Here is a 15000-nt window from a genome sequence, read left to right as displayed (position 1 = left end):
AGCACCTCTACCCTCTCCCCCACCCACACGCCCCCCCTTCACACCCATCCCAACAGCTGGCTCGGGGTCACTCAGGTAACCACCTCTGCTCCTGAACACTTCATGGAGTACAAACGCACGCACATACACTCACATATATGCACACACACACACACACATACAATCACATATATACAGACGTGGACAAAATTGTTGGTACCCTTCCGTTAAAGGAAGAAAAAGCCACAATGGTCACTGAAATAACTTGAAACTGACAAAAGTAATAATAAATTAAAAAAAATACTGAAAATGAACTAATGAAAATCAGACATTGCTTTTGAATTGTGGTTCAACACAATAATAATTAAAAAAAAACGAATTAAACTGGCCTGGACAAAAATGATGGTACCCCTAGAAAAGATTTAAAATAATTTGACCATAGAGACATGTTAAACTAAGGTGTGTCCTCTAATTAGCATTACAGGCTTCTTCAAACTTGTAATCAGTCAGTCTGCCTATTTAAATGGTGAAAAGTAGTCACTGTGGTGTTTGGTATCATGGTGTGTACCACACTGAACATGGACCACAGAAAGCTAAGGACAGAGTTGTCTCAGGAGATTAGAAAGAAAATTATAGACAAGCATGTTAACGGTAAAGGCTATAAGACCATCTCCAAGCAGCTTGATATTCCTGTGACAACAGTTGCACATATTATTCAGAAGTTTAAGGTCCAGGGGACTGTAGCCAACCTCCCTGGACGTGGCTGCAAGAGGAAAATTGATGACAAATTGAAGAGACGGATAATACAAATGGTAACCAAAGTGCCCAGAACAACTTCCAAAGAGATGAGAGGTGAACTCCAAGGTCAAGGTACATCGTGCCAGATCGCACCATCAGTCGCTGTTTGAGCCAAAGTCGACCGAGGAGGACACCACTGTTGAAAGCAAATCATATAAAAGCGAAACTGGAATTTGCCAAAATGCATATTGACAAGCCACAGGGCTTCTGGGAGAATGTCCTTTTGGACAGACGAGACAAAACTGGAGCTTGTCAGTTTCAAGTTATTTCAGTGACAATTGTGGGTTTTTCCTTCTTCAAATGAAGGGTACCAACAATTTTGTCCACGTCTGTATATGTATATATTTTTCTATTTAATTGTGACCAAGGGTGCAAACAACCTTTTGGTCTGTCAGCCCAGTAGCTGCACATTTTACCAGCCAATCTTAGAATTTTCAGGATGTTTACCAAATATTTATTAATAGTGGATAATTACATATGTTGATTCCATATGGTGTATGGGAGCATCATTTATGCAGCCATCCCTTATTTCCTCACATAGAAGGTGGCAACCCTAATACACACACATACGCATATACGCACACACACACACATACACACACGCATACACGCACACACACACGCTCACTCACTCACTCACTCACGCATCAGACACCCATGCAGCAGGCAGATTGCTCTGATAGGCATGGGTGGAGAAGGCCTGCGTCACGATCACGATTCACTTTCATTTTGTGATCCTGACCCCACTCTTCCCCATCACTGTGACTGCAGCTATATCCACAGCACTTCCTTGTTTTGATGCAAAGAGCCTGGAAGGTTCACATATCACAGACCCCTTTCACTTTAAACTTTCACGTCAGAGATGTAGACTCAGACTCCCTCTGTGGATCCTTAAAAACGTCTTAAAACATCTTAAATTATGTTTTAGATATTCACGGTCTAAGAATGTATAAATATGTCTGGAATTGTAGGAGGGGAGGCATCTGTGGCTAAATGAATGAATTTATGTTTTTTTTTTTTTTTAACCTGTATTTTATATTCCATAACAGTGACCATGTCTCCAACGTCCGATACCTATTTTATTTTATTAATATTATTTAAATTTTGTTAATAGGTGAAATAGGCAGCGTTCACTTCCCTCACGTATATTAGTGTCCTTCTGCTCAGCCGCTGATGCGTGCCACTAGCCTCTCTAGAGGAGGGGAAGATCTTGCCTAGGGTTCCAGCGCTGTCAATGTCGCCCCCTGGTGGTAAAGCACTGCATTCTCACGTGAAGTCTTGTGAAGCACAAGCTCTGGGCCAGCTGCGTTCGCTGCTACAGCTAGTTTGGCTGCACATACTAGAGATGATTGGTCTACTGCTATCTGACTGCGTTTCAGCTTTTTTTCTCCGACACCCACGAAAAGGCAGAAGTGCAATGAGTTTTGCATGCAATAAGTCGACACCACTCGACACTTCAAATTATTCCTGATTCCAAAAATGCAAAACCATGTATAGTGTAGTCTAGATTGTCGATTTCTTTTGCTGCAGTAATGGTATTATTTTTTCCTTTTAGAGGTATTTGAAAATTCTTAAAAACCATTCAATTTGTTCAGATACCCAGTGTAGATTTCTGGCTAACAGATCAACCTCTCCTCCACAAAACCAGTTTTGTTTACTTGAACTTGTGTTTGTTGATGGTGGTGTGTATGTGTGTATGCTAACACTCTTCCTGACGCGCTGTGCAGGAGAGCTCCAAAAGCCCCCCCCCATTCTGGCTATGTTTGACCGGAGTGAAGCTCCCCAACGCGACCCCTACCACAACATCGCCATGAGCTACGGCACGCTCCCGCGGGCACCTCGGAGGGCAGCCCCAGCAGGGTCCTCGCTCCCCAGGGCCGGGGAAGGACCCCTGGCAGTGACCAGACACTGGAGCCACCTCGACTCCGGGTACGCCACCCTTGCCCATCCCCGTCGATCCGCACCCCAAGAGCGACCTACAGACGCCCCCTACAGGCAGCCCATGCAGGCTGGCCGAGAGCCGCGCCCACCGCTGGTCCCCCAGCACCACGCACTCCGCACCCCACACATCCAGCCGCCTGCTCAGCCTCTCCGTCTGGATGTGCCCCCGGAGGGCGACTGGAGGACTACGGGCTACCAGGTGGCCCAGACTGGCACCTTGGGTGGCAGGAGTGGCCAGTCCTTCCCCAGGGCAGACTCCCGGGCAAGGCTGGCCCTGAGCCCCACCGCCACTTGCCCTCTGTGCGCCCTGTGCCAGCGGGCCCCCGCCGAGCCCATGGGCGCCTACTGCCGCTCCTGTGGGGCGCACGTGGCCCGCTTCCGCACCGCCAGCTGAGCCTGCCCGCTGCCAACCGTGGTAACCTGGCAACCACAACACACACCTGCGCTCAACTCAACTCCCCTTAATAGCAGATTCACTCCCCCCTAACCAAGGTTGTGTTCAGCTAAGGAGGGACGGCAGACTAGAGCGCCGGGTTTGAAGCAAACACAACCTTTATCTGCAGCGCTCTTTCGCCCTCCCTCTCTACCTCTCTCCCTCTGTCAGCCTCTCTGTGTGTTCCTAACAGAGAGATAATGGAAAGAAAGATGAATCTGGTGGAAATGTTTCTCCACCGGAGCAGCGAGATGGTCTTCACCTGATGAGATGGTCTTCACCTGATGAGATGGTCTTCACCGGATGAGATGGTCTTCACCTGATGAGATGGTCTTGACCTGATGAGATGGTCTTCACCTGATGAGATGGTCTTCACCGGATGAGATGGTCTTCACCGGATGAGATGGTCTTCACCGGATGAGATGGTCTTCACCTGATAAAATGGTCTTCACCTGATGATGCGGCACCACTCTCCCAACCGCCCCGTCTCCACTCCTGCCCTCCTCACCTCATGTGTTCCAGCATCAGCTGAAGTGTGCAGCAGGTGGACTGTGCCCTGCCTGGTCCCCCATCCTTGTCCCCCATCCTTGTCTCCCGTCCTTGTCTCCCATCCTTGTCCCCCGTAGCGGCTGTGGTGGTGGATGACCAGGCAGGTCCGTTTCTCTCAGATTAGGGCCTCTCTGTGTCCGCCTGAAGAGCAGCCCGGGGCCTGTGGAGAGCTTGCAGCCCGTAAGACTCCAGAGCTGCGTTTCCCCACTCAGACTGGCCACTACAGTGTCTGAAATGGGACACTAGGGACGAGCGCTCGGATACAGCTCCTCCTGCTGCTACTGAGAGACACTCGTGACAGCAGCCAGCCCCTCTTCTGGTGTCTCCTCCTCGCCACGGGAGCCATGAGGAAGGGATGAATATGTGTGGGGGCCTGGGGGAGGGATGAATATGTGTGGGGCCTGGGGGAGGGACACTGGAGAGGTGAGGGCCTGGGGGAGGGACAGTGGAGAGGTGGGGGCCTTGGGGAGGGACACTGGAGAGGTGAGGGCCTTGGGGAGGGACAGTGGAGAGGGTGAGGGCCTTGGGGAGGGATGAATATGTGTGGGGGCCTGGGGGAGGGACACTGGAGAGGGAGAGGGCCTGGGGGAGGGACACTGGAGAGGGAGAGGGCCTGGGGGAGGGACAGTGGAGAGGGGGGGGCCTGGGGGAGGGACACTGGAGAGGGAGAGGGCCTGGGGGAGGGACACTGGAGAGGTGAGGGCCTGGGGGAGGGACACTGGAGAGGTGAGGGCCTTGGGGAGGGACAGTGGAGAGGGTGAGGGCCTGGGGGAGGGACACTGGAGAGGGAGAGGGCCTGGGGGAGGGACACTGGAGAGGTGAGGGCCTTGGGGAGGGACAGTGGAGAGGTGGGGGCCTGGGGGAGGGACACTGGAGAGGGAGAGGGCCTGGGGGAGGGACAGTGGAGAGGGAGAGGGATTTAGAATAGCCATCAGATGGATGAGGCAGAGGCGACCACAAGGTTTAGATCAACTGCAATTCAGACGTGGATCTCTTGAGCAAGAAATCCTTTTCTGCTATTCAGGGTCCTTTTATTTAGCTGTCAGAGGCAACGAGACGCACGCTACTCTCCCTCCCACAAACCAATCGTTTTATTTATATCCATCATAACAATTAATTAATTAGTAGTTATTTACTCAGAACTGTTAATGCGTAATTAAGACTATGAATGCTTCATCATTTCAGTGATTACTAAAAATCCAAGTGTTACCACAACTATCTTACTAATTAATCTGTATACTATTAACTTCTTTTTCAGACGTTTTGGTGTATCTATAGCCTAGCACTGTCTGGTTCTTGTTTTGCAGAGGTAAAGGGCTTTCCAACCATAATGTGTCATGGTTGCTGTGCAGAGGATGACTAATGTCGATTACGATCGTTTATGTCGATGATATTTTCAAAAATCGTTTATTTTAGTGCCATGCAATGAACGTAACAGTGTTCACACCAATTAGTGCACTTCAGAAGTGCAGCACACTAGAAGATTTAGTAAGGAGGAAAAAAAAGTCGCTGTTCTCCGATGTTCCGGGAGAAACGTTTTGTGAAATATTTATATTTTGTTCGCTAGGATAGGTTGTTTGAGGCACAGGTGTTTGCAACCCATAAGCGCCATACAGCTTTTATCAGACGAAACGGAAAACCTGCATGTTGAAACAGGAGTTTTCCTCTTCAGATCTGGCTATAGAGTTTGAGACTTGGTAGATTTGTCGGGGTTTCTTTAGAGAGGAGGTGGCGGCGGCGATGTTATTTATTCTTCTATTACTATCTCCACAGTTCCAGTTCAATATTTCCCTGTTACACCACAAATCCTTGATTTTGCCATTCCCCCCCCCCCCCCCCAAGGGATCTTTTTTTACACACTGACTGAATTTGAAGCAGATGTACTCATTAAAACAACATGTCTGCCCGTTTTCTAGGCAGGCAGGTTACATTGGGGGTCACTTAGCATTAGCAAGGGCAGGCAGGTTACATTGGGGGTCACCTAGCGTTAGCAAGGGCAGGCAGGTTACATTGGGGGTCACCTAGCGTTAGCAAGGGCAGGCAGGTTACATTCGGGGTCACCTAGCGTTAGCAAGGGCAGGCAGGTTACATTGGGGGTCACCTAGCGTTAGCAAGGGCAGAGATGTAGCATCATGGGACCTCGTCACAGCTCCCAATGTTTTTTTTTTTAATGTTGTAGTTTTTGTTTTTGTTTTCACTTACATGAAAAATAAATGTAAAGCCTTACAAAGATGCTTTTTGTTAAAGCGTTCCGTTTAAATGAAGGAATGAAAATGAAACTTGTTTTGTTTTAAGATGAAGTTTTTGCCTATTTTTTTGTTGCATATTTTTACATTTATTTTTCTATATTTTTGACACTGCTGGCTAAATGCTACTAGTACACCAATGGGAATGGCTCTCCATAGACTATGCAGGTCACAAGAGTGGAAAGGGTTCTTCAGGGGCGAACAGATTTAACTCACTGAAAAGTCCTGAGAAAACTGGATTGTAGCTGTTCTGTTAAATCAATACTTACCATGGCTTGTCTTAGACAAGGATCACTCTCTGCTAAACCATATATTGAATTGTAGAATTTTGACTGCATTCATCTTTAAGATTTGTTCAGACTGCAAAAATAGAGTAAACCGAAACTGACCTGGGTTGTGGTTTAGTCCAGCACAACTATAAACTATAAAGCCTTGTCCAGTGATTCAGCTGCCAATGTTTCAATGAAGTGGACAACCTTTTTAGGTTAGGAGCTTATCAATGTGATGTGTACAGAACAGCCAGTTGAGCAACACTGCCCCCTTGAGGACAATGAGCAGACTACTGAGCAGAGTCCATTTTCTTGATCCTTAAACTGTACCAAAATGTAGGTGGTCCATCGCATACTGGGACTGTTGAAGTATGTATATAAATGTTTGTACAGACATTGAATAGCCTTTAAGCCTAATGGATGAGCTTTGCCCATATAAAAGCTTGACAGATTTTCATTCAGAGTTTGTTTGTAAATGCTGTGCTAGAAACAAATAAAGTTCATGTGTATTTTTGCAATAAAGTTGCTATCCTCTGCTCCAGATTTGAGCAGAATTTAAAGACAGTCTCTTTTTTTCTCTCTCAGACTCATTTTCATCTGTTAAAACAATCCAAACATTGTTGTCACACTCATGCTTTGTGTATGACGTCCCCCCAGAGCCTCTTACTCATCGTCACATGCTGCCAGGGCCTCTTCCTCATCGTCACATGCTGCCAGGGTTCTCTTCCTCATCGTCACATGCTGCCAGTGGCTCATTCCCAAGTGTTGGGTCGTAACCTCTGGTCCCTGTGGCTGTGGAACCGCACACAACTCCCATTCAGCCACTGTGCCTCAAGAACACAACCAATGGATAAGACTCCATGCCCATTTGTGTTAATGCCTAAGACTCCATGCCCGTTTGTGTTAGTAACTGTATCAGGGGAGGGCAGAAGGACTAAAGTAAACCGAGAGGTTTACAACCTTTTGCAACACTCCATACATTGCCGGAGGTTGTGTTGATATATTCACCATTCGCATTCTTTTGCTTGTCCCCCAAACATGGACTCCTGTCACTCAGTCACGAGCCCTCAAGACGCCTTTCTTTAGCTCCTGAAAGGCTGCTGTACGTGTGGGTCTTCACTGCAATACTTTAAAACCCTTTATTTTCCCATCACCTCTCTGGAAAGGGCTATGAACAGGTAAAGACCGTGTACTGACTGTAGTAACTATATGACTGTAGGCAGGCAATTACATTTTTACCATAACAAAATGTCCTTGGACCTTCTGCTAGCAACACCGAAGTCATGGATTACATATCTAGGGCGCACACACACTTCTAAAACGTTTACCTTTACTGTGTATTGCTTTGGGTAAAATAATTTGCTGAAGATATAAAGCCAGGTGTAAGTAAACAATAAGACCAAGACATTGCCCACGGGGGGGAGATGAGGTAGCAACCCTATAACAAGTCATGTTCCTGCAATCAAAAAGCAAATCGAAAAGCGCTCTCGGCCAATCAGCAATGGGGTCAAGGGGTTGGCAATTCTGTGTTCAGCACAGACGGTAAATCAAAAGAAACGCTCCAGACACAACATGAAGAAGTGGGTCTCGTAATCTACAACTCTATCAAGTTGATGGTTAGAGAGCGGCCAGAGAGGCTGGGACCCCCGGCCTGGCGTCGAGGTGAGACGAGGACGTTGTCTGCTCTGTTGTGCCTTTCTGGAAGTACTTTGGAGAAGATAATAATAATAATAATAATCATTCAATCTTATATAGCGCTTCTCTAAATACCCGAAGTCGCTTTACAGAGTCCAGTAGTCATTCATACACAGTCATACCGGTGGCGGTAAGCTACATCAGTAGCCACAGCTGCCCTGGGACAGACTGACAGAAGCGTGGCTGCCAATCAGCGCCTACGGCCCCTCCGACCACCACCACCAACATTCATTCATAAGATGAAGGTTCGGGGAGAGGAGGAGGTGATTGGGCGCTCAGCGGTGGTGACGAGGAGGACGAACACGATGCCTCTGGTGGCCTTAGTGAGCCAGCGTCTCCCCTGCAGCGAGCAGCACAACGATGCGGATGCCGGCGACGTTCAACGGGGGTTACAGTGAAGTGTTGTTCTTGGAATGGAGACTGTCTGAGACGGTGCAAGACATAACACGTCTAACCATGTTCTTGATATTTGTTTTGACTTGTGTGTGTGTTCAGTGGCCCTCATCCAGTTGACCTTTCTTTAAAAGGTCAGATGGGGACGGACTTCTCCATTCCATCACGGGATTATATGATAGGCGACCACTTGTTGAAATGTACCTACTGGATTACAGTTAGTGCAGACACCATATTTTCCTTTTTAAAGCCTGGCTACAATGCAGTGGGACAATGACAGTTGTACCATTGACCTTTTCTCTTTCTATTTCAATTCACATCACTACCATGATTGGTTTTCAGTATACAGTATTCCCTTACACATTTAACCCAACGCCCAACATGGTTTTCCCCCAAGGCATAATGTTAATACACATTTTGCTCTGCTAGACCAAATTTTTTGCAGATAGACCGCAGCCCCAGTCTTGTAAAAAGGGCCAGTGCTTATGTGCGGGTGTATCTCAGCTAAGGGCAGTGTGTGGTGTGTGTATCTCAGCTAAGGGCAGTGTTTGGTGTGTATCTCAGCTAAGGGCAGTGTTTGGTGTGTATCTCAGCTAAGGGCAGTGTTTGGTGTTTGGTGTGTATCTCAGCTAAGGGCAGTGTTTGGTGTTTGGTGTGTATCTCAGCTAAGGGCAGTGTTTGGTGTTTGGTGTGTACCTCAGCTAAGGGCAGTGTGTGGTGTTTGGTGTGTATCTCAGCTCAGCTAAGGGCAGTGTTTGGTGTGTGGTGTGTGTACCTCAGCTAAGGGCAGTGTTTGGTGTTTGGTGTGTACCTCAGCTAAGGGCAGTGTGTGGTGTGTATCTCTCAGAGTGCCCAGCTTTAGATGATGAGGAAGCTCTTCCAAATGAAACACACCACAGGGGTCTGCCTGAGATTATCCTCCCTGTGGCGTCTGATGTAACAGGAAAGAGGTTTTCCTGAAACTCGAAAACAAAATCCTGTGTGTGCATCCAATGCTCAGTGACTTAGCTCCGTTTTGGGAGAGGCTGTTTTTTTTTCTTCCCCTTGAGTGCCTCGTGGTCTCTTGGAGGATCGTTCTGTGTTCGGCCACGTCATCTGCTTGGATTGCTGTGTTCAGGGTTTAGAGAGGCCTATCTTCATGTAAATCCTATTACCTTCTTTCCATTTTCCGGAAGGTTCCTGATATATTTTGGTGATTCACTAGGATCTGACTTCCTGTCCTGACCATTTTGTGTATTAGACGCCAAGTGAACCAGACCTTATTGGTACACAGAACGCATCCTGTGTTACGACTGGCATTCATTCATTATGGAACCACCGAACACCATAATGCCTTTTGTCCACAAAAAAACACACAAGTACTTGTCCACAAAATATGGCAGAGAGCCAAAATTTTTTGTGTAGAGAAAACAATTCATGTCAGGCACGGAATTGACTGTTGCTGAAAGGCTGAGTGCACTTCTGACTTTGTGGACAAATAAACTGATTTTTATAGAAAATGTATAGACAAATGTAATTCTGTCCATACAATAGATATCTTAGGCCTTCGAATGGTTACTATATCCACACAACAGTCCCTACAGAAGGAAATAAGCTATGAAATAAAGTCGGTTCCACTTGGCGCCCCATATTTGTGTGGTGTTGAGGACTTGTCAGTTCTGTCATCTCAAGAGTGTTGTGCTCCTCTGAGCACCTTCCTCTTTGCCTTTTGCTCTGTGTCTCGATCTTGATCAGTGTGCAGCTCAATGAGTTCGGCAGCTTTTCTCACACCTTTCGGTTGAACAGCAGTTCGGCAGGCCTTTTACCTGTTGTGGCATTGTTCATGCTTCGGTAGACAGTCACATTCTTTCTCCTTTTTTCAATCCAGTCCTTCTGACTGAGCTGCTATCCTAATGCCCACCATCAGCAGTGCTGTTCTCCATTGGCCGGAGCCAACTTCGGTGTGGTTTTTATTTGTGTGATTCTGTTATCTTCACTGTTGTCCATTGCCAGATTTTCAAGTAACTGCTAGTCCATGTTTACTGAAGATCGACTCCAGACTATCTATGACCTTTACTGTTGTTGTGGTGGTCCTGATGTCAAATTCGTCATAACGACTAAAGTAATCTACTACCGCTAGAATGGAGTAACTTCACGGGAGGGGTATATTGATGGCAATGTCAGGGTCCATCGGCGGTGTCATCGGTGGTGTCATCGGTGGTGTGGGTCTCAGTGGTTCTGGTGGGTCAGGTCTAGTTACTGTTTGGCAGCCGTTGCAAGCTCTGCAATCTCCGTATAGCACACAAAGTTTTAAATTCCACATTTCTCCATGCTAACTAACTAAACGTGTATTTTTAACTAACTGAAATCAACATTATCCTCTTTGCCAATGTTATATTTCTACTTTACTAATAAATTAAGCAGTAGTCGCTAAATATAATCGCTGACACAATGATGACTCCGCGTTACTCACTCTCTCGCCGAGCACATTTTTTCAAAAATCGTACTTCTCTCCTCATGGTGTGTAGGCTACCCACAATAGTCCTCCATTCTAATTGGAATTTTAACATGGACATGACGCCTCCAAATTAAATATATTCACTGAGTGATTTCATTTAATTTCTTTATTTAGTTATAATGCCGTCTGTTTTGAGAAAGAAATCAATAGGCCTATAAAATGACAATGCTTGATCCCCAACACTAGAAATCTCAGTGGTAATTGGGACCTTCCGGATTGCGCCGCCTCAAGCAAGCAGCAGCTGACATTTAGCGTCCTCTTGTGTCTTGCTGTGTTACATAAACATTTCACATGACATTAAGTTAGAAATACCGCAAAAGGCACAAACACAGGAGTGAATTTTAAAAATTACAGAAATGCAGAAGCTTGAAAAGGTCTCCAGGGATGTGTGCTATCAATATTCCAGCAACATTTCCAGTCACAGTTTACAGTTTTTATCCACTACGGCTAACAAATGTAGCAGACTAATCAGTATGCATAAAAATACCCTTATTTCTCCATGCCTATACCTAACTCCCATGTGGTGTTAACTTAATGTGACAGTCAATTGCTCCCAAGTGTGAAATTGTGAACGAATTATACTTGTTTTCCTTTTTCAAAGATAATTGAATTTCATTTGAGCTGTGTGGCAGGACCTCGCCCTTAGGCTCTCACAGTAGCGACCTCGTCCATGTGGTGGTCCCTGATGATGATAATGCACTGGGTGTACTGTATGTTAGGATAAGACCTTGTCCATGAAGAGGCCTGATGATGATGATAAGGCACTGGGTGTATGTTAGGATAAGACCTCGTCCATGAAGAGGCCTGATGATGTTAAGGCACTGGGTGTATGTTAGGATAAGACCTCGTCCATGAAGAGGCCTGATGATGATAATGCACTGGGTGTATGTTAGGATAAGACCTCGTCCATGAAGAGGCCTGATGATGTTAAGGCACTGGGTGTATGTTAGGATAAGACCTCGTCCATGAAGAGGCCTGATGATGATAATGCACTGGGTGTACTGTATGTTAGGATAAGACCTCGTCCATGAAGAGCCCTGATGATGATGATAATACACTGGGTGTATGTTAGGATACGATGTAATGGTGGTCTCTTTTTTTATGTGATTAAAACCTGAGGCACTCAGGCAAGTGATACAAGACTGAACGCTGAAGTCAAACATGGATGTGTCAAATGATGGCCATCTGCAGTGCTACTTTTTTTACCAGCCTTGTATGTGAACCGTCCTTTTGTATGTGCATGTCTTTTCACACATTATCATCATATCAAATCGAATCGAATCGAATCGAATATATTTGAGACACACAAATGCACACACAAACAAAGGCTACTAGAAGCATGCAAGTGTGCGCACGTGCGTGTGTGTGTGTGTGTGTGTGTGTGTGTGTGTGTGTGTGTGTGCGTGCATTTGCATGTGTGTGTGTGTGTGTGTGTGTGTGTGTGTGTGTGTGTGTGCATGAGTGCTTGCACACATGCTGGGGTATTTTCTGAACACCACAGGGGGAAGCCCTATCTTTAGACCAATGGACATAATTTGTCTCATGTCACATTTCTGTCACATTTCTGACATGACGTTAAATGTTACCTAATACCACAGGAGAAAAACATATCATTTAATCTCCATCATTAGTCAATTATAAGAGTTTAATGCCCCTGTCCGCAGAGGTCATTTTAAGGTGTGTTCTGTATTTTCATGAGGTGTAACTCCTGTTCATCTCTTGTCCTGGGTAAATATACAATCACTGATGAAAGTGTGCTTGACATGATATTAGAGTAAATATGTTCATGCACTGTGTGTGTCTGTCTGTATGCGTGCGCAAGTGTGTGTGTGTGTGTCTGTCTCTATGCGCGCGTGTGTGTGTGTGTGTGTGTGTGTGTGTCTGTCTCTATGCGCGCACAAGTGTGTGTGTCTGTCTCTATGCGCGCACAAGTGTGTGTGTCTGTCTCTATGCGTGCAAGTGTGTGTGTGTGTGTGTGTGTGTGTGTGTGTGTGTGTGTGTGTGTGTGTGTGTGTGTGTGTGTCTGTCTCTATGCGCGCGTGTGTGTGTGTGAGTGAGGGGGCTTGGGGCTGGGTTGGAAGGGGTTTGTTTGCATAGTTGGGTCATGCAAAGGAAAGCCAGATAGGGATCTTGATTAAAGTCTGAACTAAAGGTTGCATTTTGCAGACCCCATTTTTGTCAGACGCGAACATTGCGATTTCCTGACTCCAGAAGGACAGGAGGTTATGTTGTTCTTTAAATTAGCACGCTTCCTTCTGTTGCCTGCTGGAGTTCAGCTAAGAGCTCTGTGTTTAGGCTGTGTTACTGTTGCCTGCTGGAGTTCAGCTAAGAGCTCTGTGTTTAGGCTGTGTTACTGTTGCCTGCTGGAGTTCAGCTAAGAGCCCTGTGTTTAGGCTGTGCTTCTGTTTGCCTGCTGGAGTTCAGCTAAGAGCTCTGTGTTTAGGCTGTGTTAGAGCTCTGTGTTTAGGCTGTGCTCAGCCAGGCTTTAATTGGCATTCAGAAATTGCCACTGGGTCTCCTTCTTCTGTCTGAAAAGTTCAGGTTACTGAACAACAGCCAAGACACCCCTCCGAGGTCTGAGAGAGACCCACCCCCCCGAGGTCTGAGAGAGACCCCCCCTCCCCCTCCGAGGTCTGAGAGAGACCCCAGCTCTGCTCTGCTCAGGAACGGCTTCTCCTGCCGCATCCCCTCGCCTTCTTCACAGTCCCACCGCACCTCAGCGCGCATAGAGACAGACACACACCCACACACCCACACGCTTCTCCATCCACGTCCCCTCGCCTTCTTCACAGTCCCACCACACCTCAGCGCGCATAGAGACAGACACACACACACACGCTTCTCCAGCAACATCCCCTCGCCTTCTTCACAGTCCCACCGCACCTCAGCGCGCATAGAGACAGACACACACCCACACACCCACACGCTTCTCCAGCAACATCCCCTCGCCTTCTTCACAGTCCCACCGCACCTCAGCGCGCATAGAGACAGACACACACCCACACACCCACACGCTTCTCCAGCAACATCCCCTCGCCTTCTTCACAGTCCCACCGCACCTCAGCCGGATTCTACCTCAAGCACCTACGAAAAGGAATTCAATGTCAACGTCCCCTTTGGAATAATAGGAAATATTAAGTAATTCAGGAATAATAATAGTATTTAGTCTAATTACTGAGTGTGACTGTAAAATATGAAGTATTTATAGGGCTATTTAACCAAAGGTCAAAGTCTACTGCGAGTACTTTCCTTATAGGGGTGTGTGGGTTGTGGCAGTTGCGCAAGGAGTCAGGTAGTTCTCACTGCTGGTTTCCACTGAATACATCCAGCTTTGTAATCAGCAATGTGGAGGCCTCTGGCTGTGCAATAGGTGCACCAGTCACTGTAATCATTGTGGCAAAGTCAGTCTTGGTAGCCTCGGTTGGATTCAAAATGTTTGTAGTTTTCAAAAGTTTCAGCATTTAGCAAACCTTTTTTTTTCTAGCTAGAGCCCAAGGTGCCACACCGAATAAATAGACAACAAAACAAAAATGAATAACCAACTAGCAGAAAAATACATACAGTATACCCCTCAACTAAACCAGCTGGTACCAGGAAAAGGGAAGTTTATAAATGGCAATGGGTTTTAAGGAGAGACTTGAAAGCAGTCAGAAAGGATGCAAATCTCACATCCTGGAGAAGGGTGGTTCAGAGTTCAGAGGCCAAAACAAGTGGTCAGCCTAAAGATTTGAGTCTGGACTCTAAAACGGAATGTAGAGATAGTAAACAACAAACAACAACAGTGCCTCTGGAGCTCCTGTGGACTTGTTCCAATCGCCTGGATTCACACTTGCATGCGTGTGAGGTAAAATCCTTGGATTCACACTGGCATGCGTGTGAGGTAAAATCCTTGGATTCACACTGGCATGTGTGTGTATGTGTAGGACAAATCCATGCTTCCCTGGCTTATTATGTGATGACACTGTTGTCAATATGTAATTGCATGTACTCATTTTAAACCTTTTTTGGTCTCAATTGCATACTCAATAACTCTTCTTCTTCTAAATTGGCGGAAAACCCCCTTTTCAATCCGTTGCTCTTTAGAAACTAGTCGTTTGTACGCATTGACCCTTCTCAGCACTTCGCTTCTACTCACTAATAACTCTAATCGTCATCACCTTTGAGGGTAAACACAGCCGTCTTTCTTTCTTTCCCAAACTG

General features: G+C 46.5%; 1 protein-coding gene and 1 long non-coding RNA gene across 2 annotated transcripts in view; both read left to right on the top strand.

Annotated features, from left to right (window-relative positions):
* Positions 1-4201, top strand: part of usp54a (ubiquitin specific peptidase 54a) — a 79500-nt gene extending 75299 nt beyond the window's left edge. Inside the window, exons 21-23 of the mRNA XM_042709639.1 lie at positions 1-75; positions 2505-4065; positions 4154-4201. The exon at positions 1-75 is cut by the window's left edge and continues 118 nt beyond it. Of these exons, the coding sequence (XP_042565573.1) occupies positions 1-75; positions 2505-3112 (683 nt within the window). The 3' untranslated portion in view covers positions 3113-4065; positions 4154-4201. The remainder of the gene's footprint in view (positions 76-2504; positions 4066-4153) is intronic.
* A 352-nt stretch (positions 4202-4553) lies between these two features.
* LOC116223307 lies at positions 4554-6775 on the top strand. Its single transcript, XR_004165033.2, has 2 exons — positions 4554-5624; positions 5665-6775. It is a non-coding gene; the product is annotated as an uncharacterized LOC116223307 (long non-coding RNA).
* The last annotated feature ends 8225 nt before the right edge of the window (positions 6776-15000 follow it).

This window comes from Clupea harengus, chromosome 13 (assembly GCF_900700415.2).
Source record: "Clupea harengus chromosome 13, Ch_v2.0.2, whole genome shotgun sequence".
In the NCBI taxonomy this organism is placed as follows: domain Eukaryota; kingdom Metazoa; phylum Chordata; class Actinopteri; order Clupeiformes; family Clupeidae; genus Clupea; species Clupea harengus.
This window is presented reverse-complemented; position numbering and strand designations above follow the sequence as displayed.